The sequence below is a fragment of the Argentina silus genome, assembly GCF_951799395.1.
Source record: "Argentina silus genome assembly, chromosome: X".
NCBI classification, from domain to species: domain Eukaryota; kingdom Metazoa; phylum Chordata; class Actinopteri; order Argentiniformes; family Argentinidae; genus Argentina; species Argentina silus.
This window is the reverse complement of record NC_139653.1, coordinates 23048086-23071828: the sequence shown is the minus strand read 5'-3', so window position 1 is coordinate 23071828 and position 23743 is coordinate 23048086. Positions and strand designations below refer to the sequence as shown.

General features: G+C 44.8%; 1 protein-coding gene across 4 annotated transcripts in view; it reads right to left on the bottom strand.

Moving 5' to 3' along the window:
• Positions 1–23743, bottom strand: part of kcnab1a (potassium voltage-gated channel subfamily A regulatory beta subunit 1a) — a gene marked incomplete at its 5' end in the record, with an annotated part of 108142 nt that overhangs the window by 4430 nt on the left and 79969 nt on the right. For 3 of the 4 annotated variants that reach the window (XM_083695671.1, XM_083695672.1, XM_083695673.1), the window contains 6 exons: positions 21–107; positions 448–491; positions 877–921; positions 1692–1736; positions 4289–4368; positions 19302–19339. In XM_083695671.1, coding sequence (XP_083551797.1) covers positions 21–107; positions 448–491; positions 877–921; positions 1692–1736; positions 4289–4368; positions 19302–19339 — 339 coding nt within the window. The remainder of the gene's footprint in view (positions 1–20; positions 108–447; positions 492–876; positions 922–1691; positions 1737–4288; positions 4369–19301; positions 19340–23743) is intronic. The other variant, XM_083695674.1, reaches the window with a different exon arrangement.

Below are 23743 nucleotides of genomic sequence, written 5' to 3'. Positions count from 1 at the left end.
ATGCAGATAGGCTGACTCACCCTCCATGGGCGTGTTGGAGTCAGGGCGGTTGGCAAAGACCACGTCCACATATTCCAGCTGCATCCTCTGAAGAGAGCCCTTCAGACCTGAGAGAAAGGCGAGCAAACTATCGACTTCATAACTAGGGAGCAGAACAGGTCACCGCTGGGCAAGAAGTTGTTAAGATATATTATCCTTGCAGGGACATTCATCACAGCTCAGTGGTTGTATTGTATTGTATCTGTGTGTGTTATGACCCCCTCTTCTCTGTTATGACTCTGACTGGGTCCCACTGGGCTAATATGAGGCTCTTCTTCTCTGCATTGATTTATCCTTTAATTGAGTGCGTGTGTGTGTGTGTGTGTGTGTGTGTGTGTGTGTGTGTGTGTGTGTGTGTGTGTGTGTGTATGTGTGCGTGTGTGCATGCGTGTTTGTGCATGGCCTTACCTTCAATGATGTGCTTCCTAGAGAGTCCTCTCTCCGTCTCTGCTCTGTTGGGACAAACAAAAAATAAAGTAAACCCATTACTCTAATATTGCTGCAAGTCAATATTCTCCAAGCTGTTTGTGTGTGAGTTTGTTTGTATGCATTTTTTGATATGTGATTATGCAGGTATGTGTTTTGATGTATTAGTTCTTAGGCAATGGTTGTGTGAATATGTGTATGTATGCAAGAATGAGTGCAAGAATATGTGTTTGTTCACTGGATGTGTGATACAAGAGTCAGTGTCTGTCTCTACCTGGCTATGTTTAATGTAAGTGTGTGTATAACTGCATTCCCCCTCAAAAATTAGAAAGATGACAGGATGAATATGTATGAGATGAAAAATGTCTTAAGGGTGAAGCTGTCTATGAAAAGTCATGATTACACACTTACTTTCCTCCCCAATAGAGCTTTGTAGTGATGACCAAACTGGATCGCCTGAGAGCGAGAGATAAGAGTGAAATTATCACAGTACAATCTGTAGCCATTGTCTGTCTGTAATTATACCATCCAGTTGTTACACACGCATGCACGCACACACGCACGCATGCACACAATGCACCGTGTACTGCCAGGCATGACTAGTACTTAGTACTTTGTACTTAGTACATGGCAGTATTTAGCTTCAGCTTTCAATGCTTAACTTACATATTAATGTAACAATTAAGCAATAGAGGGTAAACACACTTCAGTGACAAAACATTGTAACATTTTTGTGACATTATAACTAAGTTGGAAAAATCAGAGAGACAGGGACAAACCTGGAGAACCATACACATGCATGTACTTACTCTAGACAAGCAGGCATACACACACACACACACACACACACAGACACACACACACACACAGACACACACACACACACACACACACACACACACACACACAGACACACACAGACACACACACACACACACACATAACCATCCTAACTCCCCTGCCCACTACCCCAATCTCAATTTCAGGTCCTAAAGATGCCCTACACGTGCTGCGGATCAAACATATCACACATACACAAACAAACACACAGAAATGCACGACCATGCACACACTTACATATCACACGCACGCATGCACGCACGCACGCACACACGCACGCACACTGACACACACATACAGACACACACACACACACACACACACACACACACACACACACACACACACACACACACATACACAGGTACTGTAAAAGTGAAAAGTACCTCCAACACTTCTTCTTGATGATGTTTCCCAGGATGATCTCAGCCCTGGAAGACAAAGCAAGACAACATCTCAAGTCCTTGTGGTATGCAAGATCAAATTGATGAGAACACCTGTGACACTTCCTCACAGAGTCAGTTCATAAGCCTTGTATAAGCTTCACACTAAGGGGCTTTGTTCATTGTTTTGAGCAAGAGTCTAACAATATCTACATTAAATGGCAAACACAGTGGAGACACGGAAACACTTCTCTACACTTCTTAATCTTCATCACCCCCTGAAATGTCACGCCTGAGGTTGCTGTCTGGTGACTCTGGCGCCCTCCTCTGGCGATACGGGGCCAGTGGCCTCCCAATCTACCCTGAATTGTTTCACCTGTGTGTTCTGTCCCCTGTTCGCTATATCTAGCCTGTGTGTTCCCCATGTCTTTGTCAGAGATTCTCCCTGTCTGTCTGTAAGTACCCTGTCTGCCCGTCGGTTCCGCCTACCCCGTTGTTCAAGTTATTCCACTTATTAAGTGTGTACTTTTGTTTATGGAGCTGGTTTTCTCCACCCTTGTTTTACCCTTTTGTCCCAGTCTTTGTTTGTATGCCGTTCCCCAGTTTTATGATTAAAACCCCCTTTGAAATATACTTTACGCTGTCGTCTGAGTATCTCTCCGCATTTGGGTCCACCGCACAATCACCCGCTAACACTGAAAGGCAATGCAGCCCAACTTGATTTAACACATCATGGTCTGGATTAAAGTCTAAAACAAGTTGATCAAATCAAAGTTTATTTATCATATGCACAGGATACAGATGTAAACAGTACAATGAAATTCTTGAAACCTCTCAACAGTGTAGTGTAAATAAAAGGATAGGAATAAAAGAGAATAATAACAAACACAATAGGCAATAAGGCACAGTAAAGTACTAATAAGGCAGTAAAGTACTCATGGCCAACCAAGACAACCAAGATATATGTAAAGTTGAACGTGACATACGTATGAAGTGAAATAAATGTATTAAATTAATTGCATTGTTGTCACCATTTGCATTGTAGATTTTCAGATGACATTCCAACCCTGCTGAAAAAAACTGCTTAAACCACCATCAGATGTTCTGTCAACTGTCTGGTTAAATAAATGTTAAATAAAAAAAATACTTTCAAGTGGTATATTGGATTGAAAATAACAGAACATTAAATTCCTATGTACTTTTTGGAAATGTACTGAAATACATATGGGAGGAAATTAAATGAAAGTAGACTTCATTAAAATTAATAGGACATTTATATAAAGTATACTTTTGTCAGTACACTTAAATACAAATGAGAGGAAATAGTTCCAAGTACACTTTCAATAAGTATATTTAATAACTAAAGAACGCCTTAAATTGCACTTAATTAATCTTGCTTTTTAAAGCTAGTAACCCATTGTATAAAAGCAATGATACACTCAAGTCCATGTGTTATGACATATACTCATAATGTAATCTATTTTAAAGTCAAAATATGGAAAAACTCCAGGCGGTGAATACTTACTGTTGTTCAAGTGAGAAAAAGCAGTGTGCAGTGGGATGGCAATTATGTCATCTGTGGATCTGTTTGGTCGGTATGCAAATTGGAGCGGATCCAGTGTGTCAGGTAATGTGGAGTTGATGTGGGCCTTGACAGATGCTACAGGGCGATATAGTCATTTAGGCAGGTTACCTTATTTGGGCACAGGAACAATGGAGGTCACCTTAAAACAGGTGGGGACTACAGACTGGGACAGAGAAAGGTGAATATGTCCATAAAGAAAGCTGCCAGCTTGTCAGCAGAAGCTCTGAGGATACAGCCTGGAATGCCGTCTGGGCTGGCTGCTTTGTGAGTATTCACCCTCTTAAAAGTCTTAATTATCATGAGCTGCAGGAGCCCTCGTAGCAGGCTTGGTGTTGAGGGTGTTGAGCTTGTCCGGAAGAGAGGCATTGGTGTGCATAACACAGCTGGATTTTCCCTTATAGTCTGTAATAGATTGGAGACCACTTCACATGCGTTGGGCGACCGAGCCACGGTAATGCGATTCCACTTTGTCCCTGTACTGCCTTTTTGCATCTCTGATGGATTTCCGGAGATTGTATCTGGTTTTCTTACACTCTTCCATGTCCCAGAGTTAAATGAGGTGGTCCATGCTTTTTGCACGGATGTCACCGTTTACCCACAGTTTCAGCTTGGGAAAAGAGTCTGTGAATGCATCAATGTCGTTGTCTGAGGTGACCCGGAAGACCAAGTCAGCGGAATCAGCGGGGGGGGGGGGGCGACGACATTGGCCAGGAGAACACAACAGAGTTGAGAGTTGCTGTTATGTCCAAAAGCGCTTGGCGGTCATAACAAATGCTTGAAAAATGAGTATGTACAAAAGAAAAGAAAATTAACACTGAAACACTAAGCAAAATACAAAGTTGAGGATGAGCTTGTTGAACAGAAACCATACTCGTCAGCGCCATCTAGAATTCTGACTATCTGTATCAGGTGGGTAACAGCTGGGCTGGAGCAAACCCACCGTGCTCCTCCAGGACCACCCAGGCTGGTGACCATACGTTTAAAAGCGGAAGTGAAAAGGATTAGTTGGACTCACTTTCCAGCTGCATAGACTTCCGCTGTGTCGAACAGGTTGACTCCACTCTCATACGCGATGGTCATCAGCTGCTCAGCCACCTGGGCAACCACAGGTCAGAGTTCAAGGATTAGTCACCCTCATCATCACATCCTCAAACTCAGGCAACATAGCGTTAACAACCAATAAACAATCTAGATTCAAATATGATGTTGCGCTGGGAGTTTGGCTGACTTCAGATCTAGTCGCCATGTTGCTGTCTCTGAACACTCCATCTGTTTGCTTGTCCTGAGTGTTTGATTCCTGTTTGTTACAGTAGTTGAGTGCAGTGTGAAATAAGGGAGCCCCAGAATCTTTTCAGTTCCACTCTCTTCCCCTTTTACTTGAGTTAATATAGATGTGCTAGTTCTCCCACTTGACCTCAGATATTCCATTTCAAGTCTCAAAGTCTGTGTGTGTGTGTGTGTGTGTGTGTGTGTGTGTGTGTGTGTGTGTGTGCGTGCGTGTGTGTGTGTGTGCGTGCGTGTGTGTGTGTGTGTGTGTGCAGACTGCAGACTATATCCACATACTACCAGACTGGAGAACATAAATCATCAAACTGAATTCTTCCAAGATTCAATTTCCTTTTATGGCATGCTTTATTGCGATGGGGCTGTGAGTGAATTTGTATGAATGTCCCACTGTGGCTGTGTGTGTGTGTGTGTGTGTGTGTGTGTGTGTGCCACAACTGAAAACACTTAAAATGGCTCATGTTTAGTCTAGTTATTGTCCATGCTTTAAAGGCCATTATGGCAAATAGAGCAGGGAGGATAAACTGTTCGACGGATGGATGGATGAAGGGTGACAAGGGAAGAGAGGGATATGGAGTGAAGAGAGCAGAAAACAGAGAGATGAGAACTTGCTCTCTTTCTCACATTCTCAAAAGTACCTATTGTAGGTGATAACTGCAGCTGTCACCACCTGTAATACTGTCCCTTCTCTTAATGGAAAGTTGACCTCTCTAACACATCACTGGGTAGCGGAGAGGGGGAGGAAAGAGAGGAAGGAGAAAGAAAGTATGAGAGAGCTAAGAGAAAGGTACAACTGAGTAGGAAAGAGTGGAAGACAAAGAGAGAAATAGAGTGTGCGGGAGAGACAGATTGCATCCACTTTTTGGATGCAGTAATGTAGTTAATTGCACACAAGCACTCTCACTGTGACTTAAAATCAAATTACAGCTAACCTTAACACTCTCATAACATTAACCTTGCTACTGAGACACGCATGCACACGCATACAAGCACACACACACACCTGTCAATCTGCTACCCTGAGAGTAAAACATGACCTGAAGTCAGTGTTTCCCCATTATTCCACAATCTAAAACTATCCCAGCTACCATCCCTGTTATATCACGTGTCACGCCTGAGGTTGCTGTCTGGTGACTCTGGCGCCCTCCTCTGGTGGTACGGGGCCAGTGCCCTCCTAACCTACCAGTATTGGTTTCACCTGTGTTCTGTCCCTCGTTTGTTATTTATAGCCTGTGTGTTTCCCCATGTCCTTGTCAGAGATTCTCCCTGTCTGTCCGTGAGTACCCTGTCTGCCCGTCTGTCCCGCATGTTCTAGTTATTCCACTTATTGTTAAGTGTGTACTTTTGTTAATAAGAGCTGGTTTTCTCCACCTTTGTTTACCCTTTTTTTCCCAGTGTTTGTTTGTAAGCCGTTCCCCAGTTTTATGATTAAAACCCCCTTTGAATTATACTTCACGCTGTCATCTGAGTATCTCTCCGCACTTGGGTCCACCGCACTATCACCCCCTAACAGAATCTCTGACCATCATGGACCCAGCGGAGATACTCAGGCTGCGGGAAGAATTCACGACCCAGCAAAAAATACTGACCCAGCATGAGCAGGGGATGCAGCAAGTGGCCGAGAGCCTCCAACGCTTAACTATCATGGTTCGCTCCATGTCGGAGGCTCGGGAGACCACCGCTGTACCTACCCCGACACCACCTGCTCCAGCTCCCCAGACCACAGTACGGGAGCCGTGCCTACCACCGCCTGAACGCTACGACGGACGTCCGGAGGGCTGCAGAGAATTTCTCACCCAATGTTCCCTGGTGTTCAGTCTGCAGCCCTCATCCTTTTCCACGGAGTGCTCCAGAGTGGCATACATCATCACCCTGTTGACGGGCCGGGCTCTCTCTTGGGCTACAGCCGAGTGGGAGCGTCAGACGCCGGCATGCTCTGACGTCACTCTGTTCACCCGGGAGATACGCAAGATTTTCGACACCTCCCGGGCGGCGTCGGGGCATGAGGCCGGCCGTCGTCTCACGGCCTGTCGGCAGGGTGAGCGCTCCGTGGCGGACTACACCGTGGAGTTCAGGACCCTGGCGAGGGAGGCAGGTTGGGTGGAGAGCGCGCTGGTCGTCCTCTATGCCCAGGGTCTCTCGGAGGTGATGAAGGACGATCTCGCCTTCCGAGAGCTCCCTGAGCAATTGGACTACCTCAGTGACCTCTATACGCGTAGACAACCGTCGCCGGGAGAAATCAAGGCAGCGGCGGTTGACACGCGGCGCGCCTCCCCGTGTGCCTCCCTACCCAGAACCCTTTCCCCGTCTCCCTGTGGAGGACCCTCAGGAGGAGCCCATGCAGTTGGGGGCAGCGCACTTCTCGAAGGCGGAGAGACAGCGCCGCCTGAGCGAGGGGCGCTGCCTGTACTGCGACCGGTCGGGTCACCGCTGCGCTGCCTGCCCGGAGAAATCGGGAAAACGGAGGGTCCCACTAGTATCTGGGGGGGTGCTGGCGGGACGGGATCCACCCTCCATTCCTGGAAATTCCCGGACCTTTCTCCGGATTGCAGTGCAGTGGGGCTCCGACCCACAGAGGGTCCTCGCCCTGGTCGACTCTGGAGCAGCGGGGAACTTGATGGACACGAGCCTGGCGGCTGGATGGGGAGTCCCACTCATCCAGCTAGCGGAGCCCATTCCGGTCCGGGCTCTGGACAGTCGGCCCCTGGGAGATGGCCTGATTACCCAGTGCACTATCCCTGTGCGCCTCCAGGTCGAGGGGGCTCCTTGGGAGGAGGCTCATTTCTTCATCATTGAGACTCCTGACTGCCCCCTCGTCCTGGGTCACCCCTGGCTGGCTTCCAGCAACCCCCGGATTAACTGGGCTACCGGGCAGGTTGTTCTGGGGGTAGGATCGACCATCCATGCTTGTCCATCCAGTCCCCTTACTCCCATTCCCCACCCACTGCCACCTACCTCCCCTGTTCCCGATCTGACCGGTGTTCCCCTGGAGTATTGGGACCTGGCGGAGGTCTTTAGTAAGTCACGGGCCAAGAGCCTGCCACCCCACAGGTCCTACGACTGCGCTATCGACCTCCTGCCAGGTTCCATGCCTCCTAAGGGTCGCTTGTTCTCCCTGTCCCGACCAAAGACATTGGCCATGAAGGAGTACATTGAGGAGGCGCTCGCCGCGGGACATATCCGACCTTCCACGTCCCCGGCGGGTGCAGGGTTCTTCTTCGTGGCCAAGAAGGACGGAGGACGGCGGCCCTGCATCAATTACCGGTGCCTGAATGCCGTCACCGTGAAAGATCACTACCCACTCCCCTGATGACATCGGCCTTTGAATCCCTGCAGCAGGCCCGGGTCTTCACCAAGCTGGACCTACGTAACGCATACATCCTGGTGAGGATCCGGGAGGGGGATGAGTGGAAGACGGCGTTCAACACACCGAGGGGCCACCATGAGTACCGGGTCATGCCCTTCGGATTGGCCAACACTCCGGCGCTCTTCCAGGCGTTGGTCAACGACGTCCTTCGGGATCTCCTGGACCTGTCTGTCTTTGTCTACCTGGACGATATCCTTAAAAACGCACTTCTCCGCCTTGACATAAAGTTGATGGCGGAGAAGTGCGTTTTTCACCAGGAGACAGTCTCCTTCCTGGGATTCAACGTTTCCAGGGGGGAGTTGTGCATGGACCCTGCCAAAGTCAAGGCAGTGTTGGACTGGCCCCAACCCTCCTCCTTGAAACAGCTGCAACGTTTCCTGGGGTTCGCCAATTTTTATAGGCGGTTCATCCGGAGGTTTAGTGCCCTGGCCGCTCCCTTGACCGTCCTCACCCAGTCCAGCCGCCCTCAATTCGCTTGGTCCCCCGAGGCAGAGAATGCCTTCGCCACACTCAAGCGGCGCTTCACCTCCGCCCGGTCCTTGGGCATCCGGATCCTGCCCGGCCCTTCGTGGTGGAGGTGGATGCCTCCGACACTGCAGTGGGGGCGGTGCTCTCCCAGCGGTGCCTTACAGACGGGAAGGTCCATCCCTGTGCCTTCTTCTTCCGTCGGCTGTCCCCAGCAGAGCGGAACTATGACGTGGGCAACCCTGAGCTGCTGGTGGTTAAGCTGGAGGAGTGGAGGCACTGGCTGGAGGGCGCCGTCCAGCCGTTTGAAGTGTGGACGGACCACAAGAATCTGGAGTATATCCGGGGGGCCAAGCGAACTCCCGTCAGGCGAGGTGGAGACCCCCGACCCCATCATTCCGGAGGCGCTCATCCTCGCCCCTGTGTCCTGGGACATAGAGCGGGTGGTCAGGGTGGCCCTGGGGCGGGAGCCGCGCATGGCTGCTCCTCTAGGCGCATGCATCCTCCCTCACAGGTCACCCAGGGGCCGCCAGGACCTTGGAATTCATCCGGAGGAGGTGCCGGTGACACTGGTGCCGATGACACTGGTGTATATGCTATAGCCCCCCACGACTGACCAGTCTCTTCTGAGCTACAGGCTGCATTCACTGTCCTGCAGAGAGGATTTGTTGTGCTGAGGTTGGTGGAAAGACAAAATATATGTTATTTACCAAATCACAGAAAAATGTATCTGACTTATGCATATGTACTTTGGGTGGTGCCCCCACTTATATATACCTGGGCATTTGAGACTTGATGTTCAGAAAACATACAGAGGAGCTTGTTAAAAAGCAAACATTTAAGGTGGGCTTCTGCAGCAGCCACTACTCTTAAACCTTTGGTTGCCATCTACCATAGCGCCCTTCGCTTTATCACAGGTGATAGTTTTAATACTCATCATTGCATTCTTTATCAAAAGGTTGTTTGGACCTCTTTAAAATCCTGTAGATCTCTTCATTACTCCCTTTTTGCATATAAAGCCTTACTGCATAAACTCCCGGCTTACCTAATTTCATTGTAAAAATTCAAGGACATAAATGACCTAACCCGTTCTCAGAATTGATTAACTGTTGAGGTTCCCTGGGTCTTCACCAAATTAGGTAAATCCGCTTTTAGTTATGGTGCACCTAACTTCTGGAACAATATACAGAAAAAGATTCAGTTGGATGTTCTGGTGCCGCTTGGGCAATTTAGGGTGTTAATTGAGGACGTCCTTGATGAAAGATGTGATTGTTTCTCCTAATATTGTGGTTTTATATGATCTATTGCATTGAACTCTGTTGTATTTTTTTATGTGTTGTTATGTTATTGTGTAAATATCGCGATCGCACCGGTGAACAGGGAAGTTAAATATTTGTTTTCTCTTGCCTTCTTGCAGATTGAGTTCTGCGTGTTTACATGTAACGGTAGGCACAGCAGTGTGTACCGGTTGGAAAGTACGTAGCGAATAGCTATAAGGGCTTTCATTATGTTCTTTAGCTCATGTGGGTGTGCTGTATCAGTTCAGTGTTTCAAAAATGTTGGGGTCTTTTCTAGAGTCAGAAGTACGTGTGTCTGGTGTTTCTAGCTTCAATAGTGTAACTATGGGCTTCGGTTTGCTACAGTTGGTCAAAGTTAAGAGCCGAGCCACCACTGCGACAACGTCGCAAGGCCACGTGATGCCGCTGATTAGAGTTTTTTTCCAGGTCATTCACCTCGTCAAAACGACCACCATGAGGCATCATTGAGCTTGGTGGATATGTTTACAGTGTGTTTACAAACATTGCCGCCTGATTAATTATGCAAAGAGTAGCTTATGAGTTGTTGTTTTCATTTGGATATAATGTTTCTCAGTTGATTCTACGCATTTCCGCAGTAGGCTACTGTATATGGACACAGCGCGCTCACAAACCGAAGAGGGCAGTTTGTGACATTAATTCTCAGCTCTGGCACTGAACCTACAGTATTTCAGATGATTGAAATGAAAACTTTCATGAATCAGTCAAAATTGTTTACATGTTATGTGCAATGACGAGAATAAAACAAATAAACAGCTCTGATCATGAGAGGGTTGCATATATTTGTCATCGCATTTTGGCTATTTGTCCAGAGCATGTTATCAGAAAATGTCTGTCCCCCCCTCTACCCAGCGTTGCTCATCAACTGTTAAACATGACAGCTTTCATGAATCAATCATGTCTTTACATGCCGGTAAAATCTAGCAAGAGCCTACTGTATGTTAACGCGCACCACCACACAAAGTGATGCATATACAGTAGTGAGACAGAGCAACGTAATGCGAGATGGAGTAAGGTAAACACCTCGCTTTTTGGCAATTTGTAACTATATTTTCACAGTTTTACTGCCCGTACTGTCCTTGGATAAATCTTAATTTAGAACAACTGTATATGACTGTTATTCTAGCCCTCATGTACTTGTAATTACAAACACTAAATATTAACACGTACTGTATTAGGCCTGCGCAATCTGCTCAAATACAATGCAATAGAAGTGGGGGGAGGTGGGCGGATTGTAGCGTATTTGGCATTCGAAATCTTTTCCCATTAACAAACAAAAGCGTGACAATTTATCTAGCCATTGGAGAAAAAAACTATTTGAATAATCGCACTCCCCTAGAACAGTACAGTTCTTCATTTAACGAATTCCGTTCATAGAAAATTGACGGCACCTCCAAAATAGGCAATGGCATTATGATAAATAAATAAAAAAGTGTGCACAAAACAAGATTATGATCTGCGGGCTTCGCGTCCACTCCCCTGCCTGTAAGTCCAGGGCCGTTTTGTTGTCTAAGTCCAGGGCCGTTTTGTTGACCCAGTCCGTCCCCTCCCACCTGTTGATAGGGTAGGGTCATCTTTTCTTGAGGGTAACCTTTTCTTGTTCTCTTGTGAGAGAACGGGAGGGGGATGCAGGACGTTGTGCAGGATGTTATTGAATGTGTCACTGTCACCTATCCATGTTACATTGAGCTGGTTAATGGAATATGAATGACAGTCATCCAGCCGCCTTTCCCCTCTACATATTTCAGAGAAAATACATGGCTGCAGTCGGATGGACCTTGTAGCGTATATTGATGATTTGTGTAAATCGCATTTGTATTCATTTGCATTTTGAGAACATCAGGTATATATCAAAAAGGCGTGGCCAAATGAGTTGTCAATAATGGTTGTCATTTTTACCAACATGGCCTCTCAATAGTGTCCGTTTCGTCACCAAAAATATCTGACTCTGACTCTCTCGCCAGAGAGGATGGAGAGAGCAGGGCGGATGATTAGAGCCACCTTTTAAAAAAAAATATTTTCTTGATCGTTTCCGATTAACAAACAAAGGCGAGACAATTTATCCAGCACACTCTCCCCCTTCAATTATCCCTACTTTTCTATCCAGTCTCAATCCCACTCATTCTGTTACATTATTAAAGCCGACTCGCGCTTATTCATGTTAGACATGCTGGATATTTCCCCGTTTCTCTGCGAGAGAATGCGTGATCTGCAATTCATGAGCTGCTATAAAAACTATTTTTTTTAAAACATTTGAACATTCAACTCTGGCACCGCTCTGAGTTCACGTTATATATTTTACGTAACAATATTTATGTCCATATAGCTGAAATGCACGGAATCAACTGAGAAACAATATGCAATTTCGCGGACACGCTGGCACATATATTCCATGTCTGACATCTTGTGAAGTGTCCATGAAGACATTATTTCTAAATTAAGGTTAATCCAAAGACATCATCACCCCCCTCACAGCATTTTAGGCAGCACCCCGTCATGAAATATAATTAAATCTAAAACATTTCCCCCGCTTCTCTGCCCTGTGAGAGAATACGTGATGACGGTATGACGGTATGAGAGTAGATCCTCGTTAAAATAACCTGATATTTAAACCATATCCACTCATCATCTCTGTAATTCATTAGCTGCCATAATAAACTTGACTATGCCAATCTATTTGATCAGGCAAGCTGATAAAGCAAAACATTCTCTTTTCAAACATCCTTCATAGCTCTTCTCACCGCATATACGGTGTCCATGGATTAAACCTCTAGATACTGTACACTGGGCGCAGTTTAGTGGTAACTTCGGAGCTAGCTCCATTAACGAGGAGTGCACTCGCTATCATTGCACTGTTATGTTGGATGCAGGGTGTCGCCCAACATGGGCTAGTCCTGCATGTTGACGTGCACTCGAGTTGCGATGCAGCAATGGTTCAGAGGATAGTGCAAATTTATTCTGCTCAAGCTACCTGGAGGATGGCATGTCAATGCCTTTCCCCCTTTCAGCTACAGTTAGATCCTAGACTGAAGGTGTCACATCCCTTGTGCCCAAGGCTGCAGATGGCAGGGTCTGTCAGTTGCGGGCATGATCCTGCAAATTAATTGTTCTGGAGTCCTTTATTAGTCTCTCAAGGGATTAAGGAAACCCAATTTAGCAATGATAAAGTCTTCTACTTGAACAGCTTGTGTCCCCTAAAAAGACGGCATTTTAAGTCACTAGGTAGATTCAGTCGCTGAGGAGGTTTCTAGGTTTTTCTCACGGTTGCATGGGTTTCTAAGGCGTGGCGAATACACTGCTACTGATTATTCTTCTATCCTTATGATTCTCACACTCTCTGATTTGGAAATGGATGAGTTTTGTTTACTCACTCTCATACACCTCCTATGTAATTCTCAAGTAATAGTCTCTTCCATGCCCTGCTATTTGCAATGTATACCACGGACAATGCCTACAAACCGATGTTCATCATCGAGGAGGGAAAACCTATGACCAGATGCCCGTTTATGCACATCTCTGGCTCCTGCACCATGTGGGCTAAATCCGGGAACATACACACTTCACTCCTTCTGCATCGGCGCTGCCACCTCAGCGGCATCAACTTTCGAGCCATCAACAGCTATCTTGATGAAGATGGCACACATACACAAGCAGGCACACATACTCTTCCAGGCACGCACACACACACACACTCACACACACGCACACACACACATCCTCTCATCATAAGAACATCAAGTGGATGGAATCAAAAGACAGTGTCAAGCACAAACGCTAAGTACATATTATGTTTAACATCGAGATGAGTGCAGCAATTGCTTTACAGACCGCATCGGCATACAGAAGTTATTAGATTGAATTCTAAAGAAATTGTAAAGCCCAAAAGGGCTGAGTAATGCATGATATAGAAACGTGATGGTAATGGTTGCAATAAACAGTGGTACCACTGTTGAATATAAGAGAAAAGTATGTGATGAAACAGTTACTCATAGCAGGTGGTGGCTGGGTACTGATTGCATAGTAAAAGTAGAATGATCAGGCAGATCTCAATAATCATCCATTGTGGGTCGCAGACGTGCTCTGTGAACTTGAAACTAGCACAGAACCATGAGGTGGTTTTTTGACATCTACTGGTCAATCCTGAAACATGTGCAGGAAAGTGTTGATGTATTCACTGTAAACACATAGTTCACAAGGTAGGATATTCCCATGTACCAGATAATGTAGGTAGTATCTGTTTCGCAAACATTGTATGGGTGCTGATGAGCTTAGAGTCAAGAAGCAAAATGCCATCTCTAAAGGGCTGTAAAGCATTTTGAAGACCCTGCCCTATAATACTGATTAGAAGGACAGCGGAGAGGTTGCGGCGATACATGGGTAATATAGTTGTGAATAGTTGAGGTCACATAATGCTAGAATGACCCCCGTCTGATCCAGGTGGTGAAGTGAAGAAGGTGCGGGGGAACACCGGGTGGGTCACCCTGCTAAGCAGGTACCGGGTAAGAACGTGGACACATAGTTTCAGATTCACATAATGCTATCTGATCCAGTTGGTAAAGCCATTTGTCCCTGCACTGAAGAAGGTGACAGGGGTCACCAGGTGGGTCACCAGGTGGGTCACCCTGCTAATCAGGTACCAGGTAAGAATGTGGACACACAGTTTTAGTTTCACATAATGCTAGAATGATCTCTGTCTGATCCAGGATGCACAAGTTAATTCGGCCTTGCAGTGAAGAAGGTGCAGGGAGACACCGGGATGGTTTTCTGATACACACACAGTTGGCAGGGGTTTGATAGGTGCACACTGACATTTCAGCGGTGTACGCCTAAGTCCCACCACTGCAGGAAATTCACGGTGTGAAGTGCTGCCAAATGCCACTACAAGGTGGTAATAGTTGTGAAAGATTAAATAAAGAAATATCCATGTTTATTTACATTTGTGTCATTGCGTAACCACCATCATATTATTTTTCTAACTCCTGGAAAGTGTTTTAGTCAATTATTTTGATCACTAGTGAGCTCACACTTAATGTGATACATTATGAATTGTAATCGCATCGGGAACAGTTGATGATCTCACATGAGAAGATACACCTTCATGAGAGCCAAACAGGGCAGTTTTACTGTAGCCTCTAAGTACACCATGTTTTGAAGCTAATATATAGTATCAAGGACAGGAAAAGATGTGAGGGGGGTACAGTGAGGGGGGTGCTGCCTAAAATGTTGCGAGGGGGTGAAGGTGTGAGAGAAAAGCATGAAATGATTGGATCTCAGGTTTATTACACCTAAGGCCTATAAAGAGCTCTGATAAGCGTTGAATATATTTGCCAGTAACTAACCAACTAATCCAATCATGCACTACAATCTATAGTAGCGGGCGCCTATGTTACTGCTCACCACCTTGCATTTTGACTATTTATCCCGATTCTGTCCCCCACCCCCCCCCCCACAGCGCGCTCACAAAGCAAAGAGCGTTTAACACTTTAACACTAACATTAACACTTACAAACTCCCACTCTGCTCAAATACTTGGGGGAAGGGACGTACTGTAGGAAGTTTATTTCTCGGAATGAATAATACAACAAGCAAAGTCATGCAGTATGTGGCTACTATGAAAGTGAACTGTGTGTGCTGGTGCTGGGTGAATGACAGAGTATGAATGACAGTCATCCAATAAGCTGTAATAGAATTAATGGCATGCTCATAAGGAAATCTTGAACTGCACCAGCCAACAATAACCGTGGGGAGAACATGCTGGATAAATTGTCACGCCTTTGTTTGTTAATCGGAAACAATCAAGAAAAAGATTACCCTCCCCATCAATCATACAGTATATCCTAAGATTAAATGTTCAAGTCCTGACTGGCTTGGGAACTTGTAGTTTCAACAATAAAACAATTACAAAAACACATCTCACTCCAGTCACACTGGATTTTAGGTTTTTGACTGAAGTCTGCGAATAGAGATGCGCCAAAAGTGAAATTTGTTGACACAGGTCTGTTTGCTACAATTGTCATAGACAACTACAGAACAACTATCACCAGTAGGTTAATCTCAATTTTTGTTAAAACATAGAAGAAATAAAATATTGTAATGTAATCTTGTTTTGTGCATACATTATTTATCATAATGCCATTGCCTATTTTGGAGGAGCGCACAGGCATACAAAAAAAATGCACCCCTGGTTTTGGACACGCTCTGCTGTATCCTCCTCCCGTTCTCTTACACTCATTGTAATGGAAAAGATTAGCCTCCCCATCAATCATACATCAGCCGTAACCTTGACTGAAGTCTGTGAATCGAGATGTGCCAAAAGTGAGATTTGTTTAGCTCAGACCTCTGTTGTAATTATACAGGTCTGTTTGCTAGTTGCAGTTGCAAGCTGATGTGAACATTTACAATCGCTTGCTTGATTGTGACTGTGTGAGCTAGCTCTCTCTCCCTCCCCCTCCCCTTGTAACTATACCTCAACTGCTTTGCTTTGATTGTTAATCTGAAACGATCAAGCAAGCAATTGCGAATGTCTACGCCAGCTATCTTATTATGATGAGTACAACCTTAAAAAAAGTATTTTACACACATCACGTGTCCAATGAAATGTATGCACGAATCGGAAAACATGATTTGTCATCAGTATTTTAAAACGTGTAAATATGACAGTAAATAAGGAAATGATCACCACACAAACCTGTCAGTGATTTTTTTTGTCGTGAGTGCTGGTGTCTTGGGCTGAATAAATTCATCGGATACCCAATACAGGCAAAATTGAAGATAAAGCTAAGCTATACAAGCTAGACCAACCTTTTTTAGCCTACCGAGGCTCTGACCCAAAACGCAGCGCACAGTGCAGACGCATATGGCGCAACAACCATTCTCTTTTCAAACATCTTTCATAGCTCTTATCACGACCTTAAAGTTAAGCTGTGAATGACCTGAAATACAACTCACGGGTGCCGTCGTGGAACTCCTGCGACATCGTCACACCAGTGGGGACTTTCTAAACTTCTGCCTACTGTAGTGTCATGGTTCCATCTGAACTACTTCATGAACTGATAGGCACACAGGTACATATTATTATTTAATTAAGACCTTTCTATTTAAGTTGTGTGTTTTCTGTACTCAGTGTCGTAGCTTGACTCTCGTCAGAGGTTAGTTCTCTAATGGTCCTCCAAGTCTTGTCTTTGTAATGGTTCTCTAGCGTCCTGGTTTCTTAGGTTGAGACCTAGTGTTCACTATTTTCAAAAGTGAATTCCTGTCTACCCTGTGGATTATAAGTAAAGTGGCCTTTGCCTTTCAAATGCATTCCGTCATCTGGTCTCCTCTCTGCATCTGGCTCCTACACCACACAACCTCACACATAGGTTACTTTGTTGCATTTGGTCTTGGATGATTCTGTTGTTGGGGTTTGAAAAGTTTATGGTTTAAAAGTTAAACTTATTAAAATTATGCAAGTGTCCTGACTGAACCAGCCAATATTCACAAGGTTATTAACCTCTTAAGCTGCATGGGCCCAATTACGGGCCCGATCTCTGCTTTCATTTGATATGTTTAGATGTCTGATCAGTTAGTCATAACACAGTAAACTGCATAGGAGAATGCCATATATCACAGGAAAGGTACAGATCTTGGCTTTCCAAAGATGCTATCATATCTTTGTTTCGGTGACATCACCTTTGATATATGGGCAGTGTTTCAAGTCGCAAAGTAAAAGAAGATGGACACTCCCGTCTCCAGACGCTCTGAATACAGCATACAGGTCTCTGTGTTTGATCAGACATCATATGTATGGTATGTAGTTATTTAATAGATTGTTATAAACATAGCTAGCATAGTTTGCTGTGATCAGACAAAGAGTGAGTGTGTGAGCACTCTAAATGCACAACAGGGTCACTACATTGAAAGGGTGCTGGATACTATGTTCTCTGTGTTGAAGGCACACGATGACGCTATAGGCTGTGGATAACCAGAAAGGCTTGTAGCCAATGAGTGGGGGGGTGTGTGATTTTCAATCAGGAGGTGTAAAGGTGATTATTGTTCATATTACTGTGCTTTATTGTATATAGTTGTTTGTGTTTGATAGTCATCCAGAATTTTCTACAGTTGGATTGATTGATTTGCACTTTGTCTCCTTCGTCATTCGTCATGTATAGTATATTATTCTGAACTATGATCTGGACATATCCACAGAAACTTCAAGGTGTTACCTATCCTATTTTGCATCTGATCATAATATTTCTAATGTTATCAGCAGTTTAGTTTGGGTATGTTTTTTAGGTGGAAATTAGTCAAATAGGGCCTAAAGTGTGCTATAACACACCTCTTACACCACTCAAAACAACTCTATATTACACTGCGATGTCACTCCCTCTCCCTACTTTCTGTCCTGTCTGCTGGTGTGCCGGTGACAAAATAAACCATTAATCAAAATGTGTTTGTCATTCGTTTGCCACTCCCCTCCTGTCAGACCACCTAATGTAGAGCCTTATCCTGTAGTGGTTAGAGCTAATTAGTAGTGAGAGGAGAGTGCAGGGGTCTGAGTCACCACACACACACACACACACACACTAACATAGTTGTATATGCATGCTAAACACACCACCAGGGAGGGTCTGCCCTCCCTGGTGGTGACACAGAACTGAGTCATCACATGATTGGTATGAGTGTGTGTGTGTGTGGGGGGGGGGGGGGGGGGGGGACTCAGTTGTGTATACTGCTATGTTTGTTGGGGGCACTCAAGGCAAAAGAGAAGGGGACATTTACAAGGGCAGAGGGGTGTGGGCTAGAGATCATGAGAACAACAGTGGATGTGGCCTTGGGTGTATACTTGTGTTTATGTGTTGGGGTGGGGAGTAGGGGGGGAGGTGGCAGGGACACTGTATTCTCACTTCAAGGCATGTACGATGGATGGGACCCAAGGCAGGGCCAGCTGTGTGTGTGTGTGTGTGTGTGTGTGTGTGCCTGTACAGTATGTGAGTGTGCAACCTCAGGGTGGGGCAGCTGTGTGTATGTTGGGGGAGAGCAACACACAGTGTGTGTGTGTGTGTGTGTGTGTGTGTGTGTGTGTGTGTGTGTGTGTGTGTGTGTGTGTGTTGGTGTACAGCATAGTCCTTTAAGCAGTGATATTGTGATAGAGACAATTTAGGTGATAGGGACATTTCAGCCCCATAGCATGTGGTTGGGTGACAGTTAGCTTGTATGGTTTGGTCTAGGGCCTGACCCTGATTAGATGACCCTCAACTCTATGTCCCTCTCTTCCCCTCCAACCCTGTATAGACTGCAATACACCGGCTGCAGGCTGCCCTACCAGTCCCTTCACACTACATTACTATTCTCTACACTGTACTGGAGCAAAGGAGAGATTTACCCTGAGCACTGACTGTACACATTCCTTTGTAGAACTTCAGAGACAGCAACATGGAAGTGGAGCAGAGCCAAGGCAAGATCCAACACACTTCACCTGCATCTATTCCAACCCAGAGCTCTGTCAGAATATACTTTTATGAAAACCACAAACTAAAGGAGAGCCACTGTACAAAGTAACTAAAGAACCTGACTGCAGGGTTTTCATCTGGAGATCATGGAGATGTTTGTTTTACCTCATCTGAGATCTGTCCACCAAATGTCACCCATGTACCTAAAGGAGAGGGAGAGGGAGAGAGAATGAGACAGGGCGAGAGAGAGAGAGAGAGAGAGTGAGAGAGAGAAAGAGAGAGAAAGAGAGATGGAGATCCAGCAAGATGTATGCAAGGGGATCAGAAGAGGACACATTTATCCTCACATTGCATATGTATATAGTGTATAACTGAAGACAATATTACTGCAGCTGCTGTCCTGGCAGCTAGAAGGTAGAGATCTGAGGGAAGTGAAGGCAGCATACCTGGCTGAAGGTGCAGGAGGGTTGCAACGATATGTGAGATACAACTGAAACCTGCTCTAGGATAAATGCAATTAAAGAAGAGGGCATCTTCAACTTCAACTTTTATGATGTACGTCCCTCAATCGACAGGAAAGGCTTACTATATACTGTAGCTCAGACACAAGGTACATGTAACCTATACCTTAAACCTAACTGATATGATCTGAATCAAAAGTAACTCATCATTACTACCCTAATGGCAAACCCCAACAGGGTTAACATATGGATGCAGAATTGGAATGTAGTGAGATTATAATCCACACCATAATGTCACACATTAACCAACTACATTAATCTCACACATTAATCAATTACATCACCAAAAAGCAACATTTGCAAAAATTGGTCTTTGCACAGTAGTTTGTACACAGATGACTATGAACAGATGTGTGTGTGTAGGTGTGTGCGTACGTGTGTGTACCTGTGTATATATGTGTGTGTGTGTGTGTTGTTGTTGTTTAAGTCAATACAACCTGTAAATGTAGCTAAGTAGTCCCTGCCAGAGTGCTAACCACAAATAGTCGTGCCTGTGAGCTGCACTCTCTCTTTGACAGATGAGTCAAAGGCTCAGCCTTAATGGACGGCACAGAAGGACTTGGTTTGCAGGTTTAATCGACATTGCATCAGTATTTCTCTGTCCTAATTTTCTCAATTTTCTACCCCTATTACCCATCGCTCATTCTCCTCAATGCATCCATCAGATCTCTAGATCATTATCAAATACCTCATGTTAGCCATATGGGAATTCAGATTTACAGCAAATACATGTATTTACCAACAAGGGAATTGAAGGAGCATGGATTCATGTACATACATCTGAAATCTTATACACTCATCTAATTCTTCATCACAAAATTACAACATAGGCCTAATAACTGATAAAAAAAATTATGAATGTGTATCATTTGTCATTCAAATCAACACTAAAGACAAGAAGATACAATTTTGATCAAATCATACAACCCAGAGACTAAACACATGTGCAGTATGACATAGGACCACTATTGTAGTTGTCTCCAAAAGTGATTCAGGAGAGCCACAGAGTGTAACAAGGTTGGCCCCTTTTCCTGTAGGCCAACAAGTGATGAGGATGGCCATGTTGATGACACATTTCCAGGCTGTCTGCTGTCTGATTCCAGAATTCATTGCTGCCCCTCACCTGACCTCAGTGCTACGCTCAATGAATTAGCGTCAATCCTCTGCCTGTCTGCTGAAAGACCTACTACTGCCAGCCGTACACTGATTTAAACACACTGGAGAGGCTGTAGAAGAAACAAGGGAAATGGGGATGGGGTTGGTAGGTGATGTTAAAGGACTTGTAGAGAGGAAAAGGATCAAAAGCAGTGTGGCAGGAGAAAGGAAAAGAAGGTATGCTGTGAGAGGAGGAGGAGTGGAAGCGGATGGGGAGGTGAAAGGCGAGGGGGTTATTCAGAAAGTGCTGATGAGTCACATTATGCTGATCAATAACTCTTTTACTCAGACTATGTTTGTTGCTCCTCTCAATTAATTATCAAGAGATTCTACACAACCACACACACACACACACACACACACACACACACACACACACTCTTTCACAAATAATCATATACCGCATGGATATCTATTTTCATACATGTATATACAGTGCTTTTGTAAAGTTTTCAGACCCCTTCACTTTTTCCACATTTTGTTGTCTTATAGACTCAATTTAAAATGACTTAAATTAAAAGAATTTGTCATCAATCCACACACAATGCCCCAGATTGACAAAGCGAAAAACTGGTTTTTTGAAATTTCACTAAAATTATCTAAAATGCAAAAATGTCATCAACAAATCACTCAATAAGTTGAATTGAGTCCATCTTAATGCAAGGATAATAGTTCATGTAATTTTGTAATTAATATATTTGTTTTTATAGGGTCTCTGATTTGCATAGGAATCAATTACACACTGTGTAGATTAGGATGTCACTACCAACTCAGCAAATTTCATAATTTTCTCTTGATCCTGACAAACTCCCCAGTCCCTGCCAGTGACAAACATACCCATAACTTGATGCAGCTACCACTATTCACACAAGATAGATTTGCACCAAACTTACTGCTTTATAGTAAAACCAAATCAATACATTTCCAGTCACTTTCTTTGCTGTATCACTTGAATTCATTGTTGCAAACACAATTATGGATATGAGATAGATTATTTTCCAATCAAGGGATTATTTTTGGCCACTTGGTTATAGACCAATTTTGTAGAGTGACTGAGATGATGTCCCCGCGACTGTGCTTTTTCCTCTCCACCATTCAACTTTGTCGATTTTTGTAAGTCTCCCCAGGCCTCAGGGTCACATTCTTGAGCAGTTTTCTTCCTCTCTGTTTGCTCAGTTTGTAATGACAACCTGATCCACACAGTGTGTATTTGATTCCTATGCAAATCAGAGACGCTATAAAAACAAATATATTAATTACAAAATTACATGAACTATTATCCTTGCATTAAGATGGACTCAAATCAACTTATTGAGTGATTTGTTGATGACATTTTTACATTTTAGCTCATTTTAAGAGTGTCATAGCAAAGGTTCTGAATACTAATGTACATGAGGTATTTCTGTATTTCAATTTTAATAAATTTACTGAAATTTCTAAAAACCTGTTTTTCGCTTTGTCATTCTGGGGTATTGTGTGTGGATTGATGGTAAAAATGTTTTATTTAATCTATTTTAAATTGAGTCTATAACACAACAAAATGTGGAAAAGGTGAAAGGGTCTGAATACTTTCCAAAGGCACTGTATGTAGCCTATCCAGCACATCTCCATACAGTTATTGACATTGACAAACAATAAACACTCTCTCACCGCTCTCTCACCGCTTATCCTCCCTACCTTCTGTTGAATCCTTATCCCTTCTCTCCACTGATGCAGCCTCCATCCTCCTGTCCAATCTTTCCTCATCCTTCGACTCTTTCTGTCCACAGACCTCAAGGCCGGCACGATCCTCTCCACGCGCTCCCTGGCTGTCTGAAACCCTGCAAGCTTGTAGAATAGGGCTCTGGGCAGCTGAGAGGAAATGGAGAAGAACTGGCCTCCCTGATGACCTAAAACCTTATCTCTCTCTCCTCCTCAACTACATCTCATCTGCATCAGCTGCTAAAGCTTCTTACTACCATTCCAAAATTCAATCCTCTGCCTCTGACCCAAGGAAACTGTTCTCCACATTTTCCTCACTTCTCCACCCACCTCCTCCCTCTCCTCCCTCCTCCCTGTCTGCGGATGACTTTGTCACCTACTTTGAAAAGAAGGTTGATGACAACTCTTTCCCTCTACCTCTCACCAACATTGCTACCTCTCCTCCCAAACCCACTGCGTTACACCCGGTCTCTGGTTTATCTGATTTTCTCCCCCTCTCCCCTGATCTATCCACAGGATCTGTCCCAGCTGCTTTCAAGACAGCCAGTGTCAAGCCTATTCTCAAGAAACCAACTCTTGACCCGTCTGCTGTCCATAACTACAGACTGGTATCCCTTCTCTCCTTCTTATTTAAAACCCCTGAACGTGCTGTCTCTATCCAACTGTCTCACTGCCTCCTTCAGAACAACCTCCCTGACCCTCACCAATCCAGCTTTAAGGCTGGTCACTCTATTGAGACTGCTCTCCTTGCTGTCACGGAGTTCCTCCACTCTGCTCGAGCTTGATCCCTCTCCTCTGTTCTCATTCTTCTGGACCTGTCCGCTGCATCAACATAGTAAACCACCCGATCCTTCTCTCAACCCTCTCAGAATTTGACATCTCTGGCTCTGCACTCTCCTGGTTTGCATCCTACCTGGCCGATCGCTCTTACCAGGTGACGTCGAGAGGATCACTGTCCTCTCCATGAGCCCTCACCACTGGGGTCCCCCAAGGCTCTGTCCTAGGGCCTTTACTGTTCTCCCTCTATACCAAATCTCTTGGCTCTATAATTTCCTCACATGGTTTCTCCTACCACAGCTACGCAGATGACACTCAACTCTTTCTCTCTTTCCCCCCTTCTGACTCACAGGTGGCAACATGTGTCTCTGCGTGTCTTGCAGACATTTCTGCTTGGATGTCAGCCCACCACCTCAAACTCAACCTTAACAAGACTGAGCTGCTCTTCCTCCC